At 51.0% G+C, this 5,838-nt stretch overlaps 1 protein-coding gene across 1 annotated transcript; it reads left to right on the forward strand.

The window, feature by feature from the left end:
- Positions 1 to 1,208: 1,208 nt before the first annotated feature.
- CD207 (CD207 molecule) lies at positions 1,209 to 5,838 on the forward strand. Its single transcript, XM_027554389.1, has 6 exons — positions 1,209 to 1,284; positions 1,382 to 1,498; positions 2,869 to 3,243; positions 3,799 to 3,950; positions 4,584 to 4,702; positions 5,144 to 5,838. The coding sequence occupies exons 1-6, from the start codon at positions 1,209 to 1,211 to the stop codon at positions 5,292 to 5,294; spliced, it is 990 nt and encodes a 329-aa protein (XP_027410190.1). The 3' UTR covers positions 5,295 to 5,838.

Below are 5,838 nucleotides of genomic sequence, written 5' to 3' on the forward strand. Positions count from 1 at the left end.
ACATCACCCAGAAGCCAGAGTTAAAGCTCCTTAACATGACCCAAAAGGGTCTTTATGATCTGACTCCAAGTGCTCCCTTAGCGCATGCCCTCCCCACTCTAGTCATATACTTTACACTCTAACAGTGCCAAACCACTTACAACTCACCAGGCACACCATACTTCCGAATATGCTAATCTCTCTACTTGGAACTTCTTACCATGACTCCAGTCTCTGTACTCCCTTTGACTTGTGCACATTCTTCTATCATTAAATTAATCACCCTGTGTGTGCATGCATGTTCATTTGTGTCCGACTCTTTGTGATGCAATGGACCACAGCCCTCCAGGCTCCTCTGTCCATGGGATTCTCCAGGCAAGAACATTGGAGTGAGTTGCCACGCCCTCCTCCTGGGGATCTCCCTGACCCAGTGATCAACCCACATCCCTGGTGTCTCTTGCATTGCAGGCAGATTCTTTACCACTGAGCTCAGGGGACGTATTGTCATTTATTTGCTCAGGTCTTTCTTTTCTGGCTTCCCTGGTGGCAGAGACAGTAAAGAATCTGCCTGCAGTGCAGGAGACCGGGGTTTGATCTCTGCATCAGGAAGATCCCTGGAGCAGGGAATGGCAATCCACTCCAGTGTTCTTGCCTGGAGAATTCCGTGGACAGAGGAGCCCGGCAGCCTACTGTCCGTGGGGTCCCAAAGAGTTGGACGTGACTGAGTAACTGACACTTTCACTTTTTTTTCTACTAGGCAGAATCAGAGGGAAACAGAACTCAGAGGGGAAGGAGGAAAATGACACAGGATGAAGATGGGTGAACTGTTTGAGTGTAAGGGCCATGAGTTATTCAGCTCCGTGGCTCAGTCCTGGTACAGTGCCTGATACACCGAAGGCACTCAACATGTATTTGTGAGGTGAAAGGTGGCTGGATGGATGATGGATGAGGGCCGTCTTATAAGAGAGAAAGCTTAGCCTGAGGACAAGATGGTTAAAATGTCCATGTAACAGATTCCCAGAGAAAATGATGGTCTCTTCTTGAAAAGTCAGACTTCTGAGGAGCGGACCAAGCTGCAGCCTAGGACAGACAAGGCACCTAAGCCAGGAATGGGGAACTTTGGGATGACACAATGAACTCCGTGGGTCATTTCCCTTTTCGTCTAGATAAAAGGTCTTTGGAGAGACAGCTGGCTGGGAGCACCTGTGCCACCAGGGTGAGCGTGCAGGATGAAGACTGCCGACAGCGAGGTCCTCGATGCGCACTTCACGGTGGACAAGCAGAACGTCTCCCTCTGGCCCCCAGGCAAGTGTCAGCCTCTGCTCAGAGCCTGCTTAGGGCTCTGTGGCCAAGCTTGCAGTTGGCTTCTCCTTCACCAAACGCTCTCCTCTGCTTCCTGCAGACCCTCCTCCCAAGACATGTCCGTCCCAGGTTCTGGGGAGACTCCTCACGGTCCGCGCTGTGGTCGTCTTCCTGATGCTGGTCACGATCACCTCTGTCCTGCTGCAGGCCATTCTCTGTAAGTCCCCAGCTTTGATCTGGGCTCGGTCTTTCCCCAAGGCCAGGGATCCTTCCCTTCTCTGGTGGGCTCTCCTCCCTCTGGCTTTTCCATGTGTCTCCCTTCCCCCTCTTTCCATGTGCAGTCAGAGAGTCCGCAGTAAGACCAACTGCTTCTCCTTCCTTTCCAGTTCCGGGGAGATGTTCCTGACTGGGGTCAGCATGCCTGTGCACAAGGGTGTGCTCTTTCCTCCCAGGAAGTGCTCATCCCATCTTCATCCTGGGTCAGTTTTCTCCTTCCTCTCCGAGCTCTGTGTCCCTTTGATTCAGAGCCTTGTGGGGAACCCCCAAAAGTGGGCATAATGATTGCTGACCCCATGAGGGGTGGGGTCCCAACTGTAGCTTCATCCCCAACTGACTAGGCCAGGCTAGGCTTAGGGAACAGCTCCCCCAACCTCACAGGGCCCTTTCATGCTCTCTTCACTCTCCTGCTCCCACAAAGATCATGCCAAGGGAGATACCCTACTTCTTCACTGGATGTGTGACTTATCTTTCTTCTTCTTCCTGCTTTGCCAAGCCCAATTGGCCTCTGCTGCTGGTAGAAGCTTCTTCCTCTCATTAGGTCTCCAGATAGCAGACAGAGGGAACATCTGTCTTCTCCTTTCAAGGCCCCAGGACACATTTGGACTTGGACTTAGAGGCTCTGAGTAGAATCCCCCCTGCTTTGAGTCCACTGGTATACATTTGGTGTCTTCTGTGGCCTGAGCCTGTAGCCTGAGCAGACAGTGACAGCGGGTAGGACAAGGGAAGGGGAGAAGTGGTTTCATAATTCTCCCTTCTCGTTTTCTCTGGAGAAGAAATCACTTCCAGACAAGAAGTCTGCATGGCTGGCCCCTCTGATGGCCATGAGGGACCTATGGGCAGTCATGGCGGGGACGGTGCTTCTCTAGCTGATGGGCACTGTGGGGGTCTCTGGAAAGAGAGGGCTGGGAGTCAAGTGATGGGGCCCAGAGTGATGTGAGAAGGATGACAAGGGGGTGACTGAAGGCATCTCTTTACCAAATGTGCCCTGAACATGCAAAGGAAATATAGGACTGGATTCTAATCCCCTCTTCTGCTTACCTATGAGAGCCTCAAACAGAGATCCCATGATTTACCAATCTTTGCATGATCTGCATCTATCAGCGTCCCTGGCACATGGAAGGTGTCCATTCTATGTTTGTTGAATAAATACATTATGACCGAATAGAGGGTAGGTAACTGCTCCTTGGGCTGGGTCCTTGGGAAGCTTGAGCCCATACCTTGCCTCCCCTTCCTTTCCTCACCCTGGCAACACCCCACTCTAGTCCCTGAGGGTCCCTGCAGCTGACCTCTTGACTTCCTCAAATTCAGATCCCTGGTTTATGGGCACAATATCAGATGTCAAGACCAACGCCCAGTTGCTGAAAGGTCGTGTGGACAACATCAGCTCCCTGAGTTCTGAGATCAAGAGGAACAGAGGTGGCCTGGTGGCAGTTGGCATTCAGGTCCGGATGGTGAACGCCAGCTTGGATCGCATAAGTTCTCAGATCCGGAGGTTGGAAACAGGCTTGAAGGAAGCCAGTGCACAGCTGCAGGTGCTGACAAGTAGTTGGAAAGCAGTTGATGAGTTAAATGCCCAAATCCCAGAGCTAAAACAAGATTTGGATAAAGCCAGTGCTTTAAATGCAAAGGTCCGGGAACTCCAGAGTGGTTTGGAGAGTATCAGCAAATTGCTTCAACAGCAAAGTAAGTGACTCAGAAAAGAGTGTTGCAAGTTGGTCAGTGGCCTGTGGGACCTTATTAGCCTCAGGCATGATGCCATTGGGCTGGTGTGTGTGGAGGAAAGCATGGGCATGGCTGGAAAGTTAAGAAGAGAGGGCTCAGCACTGGAGTTGGGGAGGACTTGGGGGCTGTTCAGGAGAGACGGGACCAGGGACCAGCCAGGGCTCCCACACCAAGCCACAGAATATGAAGACATTAGGGAGTTTCTCTGGGTCCAAACCTCACCACTTTCCAGCAGTTCCTGCTTAGAGCTCAGGGGCTCAGATACTTGTGATGGTCAATGGAGAGACAGTTTCTTGATTCATCCTCTCTCACTCTCCCCTCTCTGAGCCCAGAGACTCTACCAATCTCAGACTTTCAGGATCTGAGGGAGTGTCCCCAAGCTCCTACCCAAGGACCAAAGGACCCCAGAGCCCAGCCCTATTCACTCTGTTTCTGGGATCCTGCTCATATACTCCCACCCAGCCAGCACCAGAGAAAGCAGGAACACCAGCATTCACATTTCACCCTTGTTCCCAGAGGACATTCTCCAGGTGGTTTCCCAAGGCTGGAAGTACTTCGGGGGGCACTTCTATTACTTTTCTAAAATCTCGAAGACCTGGTACAGTGCCCAGCAGATCTGTATATCGAGGGACTCCCACCTGACCTCAGTGACCTCAGAGCGTGAACAGGTGAGTGCTCTCCCGTGGGCGCTAGGAAGGGGGTATATTGGTAGCTGTATCAGGCAGGATGGGCAATATGATGCTTCAATGACAAATATTCCCCAAAATCAGTAATTCTTCATGATTACTTCTCACTTACACACTACATGTCCAACAAGGGCCAGCAAGGAGTTTTGCTCATTGTGGCTACTTAAGGGCTTAGGCCAGAGGAGATTTCATATCAACATACGTTTCCACAATTGCTGAGGTAAGAAAAGGGAACGTGGTACATTGTATGTTGGCTCTTAAAGCCTGGAAACAACAATTTCGTTGGCCAAAAAAACGATGCAGTATTTGTAGCTTCAGAGAGGGCAGTATAGTAAAACCTTTCCATGTGCCCAGAAAAATAGAAATATTTGTGAATAGCGTTAATGATACCATCTAACCCAAGAAGTCCTCTACCTGAATATTAAACAGTCCTCTACAGAATATTAAACAAGCTCCTTTCATCTTAAGTGGGCCAGCAGAGCGGGTCAGAGTCAGAGTCAGGATGGAGTCCCAACCCTGTGTCTGTGGGTTCAGGGGCTGTGGCTGAGGATGGGTGAAGACGCCCAGAGAGACAGATGCTCTGACGCCTCATCTCTGCCTACTGTCTTCCTGTAGGAGTTCCTCTACAGGACAGCAGGTGGACTTCCCTACTGGATCGGCCTGACCAAAGCAGGGAGCGAGGGGGACTGGCACTGGGTGGATGGCACTCCGTACAACAAGGTCCAGAGTGAGAAGTAAGTCCTGAGAACCCGCTGTCCCAGGCTGCTTTCTTGGGCTGGGTCCAGGGCACGAAGAGTCGGGGGAGAGTCCCACTGACCGCAAAGTTTGCCATCCTTCCTGTCCTTGATCAGCAGGAACATTGACCAGAGATCTAGCTGATCTCTGCCACTGATTGGCTGGGGTTTGGCAGCATGGCCATCCACTCAGCTTTGGCAGGGACCTCATTCTAAATCTAGGTCTTTGCACCGTGGGTTCCTATAGGGCCTTGAGAGTGGGTGGGCTGGGGTGTCCCTAAGTTGGGGGGAGATTATAGGCTCAGAGGTTGACGGATAACCAGTCCCTTTCCTCTCAGGCATGGAAAAATTTGCAACCCTACCACCCCAGACCGAAACTGGGGTTGAAGTCTCTCATTCACTCACTGGCAATGCATTTTGCTTTGTTTTTCCCTTCGGTAGGTTCTGGATTCCAGGAGAACCCAACAACGTTGGGAACAACGAACACTGTGTCACCCTAAAGACGTCCTTACTGCGGTCATGGAACGATGCCTCCTGTGACAATACATTTCTTTTTATCTGTAAGCGGTCCTATAAACCATCAGAACCATGACCGGACTGGCCCCTATGCCAGCACTTTAAGCTCCAAAGCTCATTGAATTCAAGGAAATGCTCCTCTCTCCTTTGTCCTCCAAGGTGATTTTGAACCTTAATTTTTCATACTTTAAAGTTGTCCTGAAGGCATCCCAGAGTCCATCTACCTTGGCTGGGAATTCTCTGGCCCCAGAGTGGATATCCTTTCCACTTCAGCTTCAAAGGCAGATGAAGTGGAAAGGATATCTTGGGTTGAAATGCAGAGGTGAGGGTGGAGAGAATAAGTTTGCACTGCTCCAGTGAGATGGACTAGGATACAGCATCTGGGGCAGCACCCTGGAGGGGTCCGTCCCTTTGGAGAAGCCTTAGCTTTACTGTGTGAAATTTGTGTACGACCACCCCAGAGATTCTCCGGAGACCGAGACTCAGGGTGTTTCCAGTTGATACCCCAGAATTCCCAGTTGCCTTCCTAAGTGTTCTCAGTGGGAGAGCTCTGCTCTTGGTAGGCCCTATTCATGCCATCTACCCATGGTCCCCTTCATCCTTATCCTCTGAGACCTGAG

Source organism: Bos indicus x Bos taurus, chromosome 11 (genome assembly GCF_003369695.1).
Source record: "Bos indicus x Bos taurus breed Angus x Brahman F1 hybrid chromosome 11, Bos_hybrid_MaternalHap_v2.0, whole genome shotgun sequence".
In the NCBI taxonomy this organism is placed as follows: Eukaryota; Metazoa; Chordata; class Mammalia; order Artiodactyla; family Bovidae; genus Bos; species Bos indicus x Bos taurus.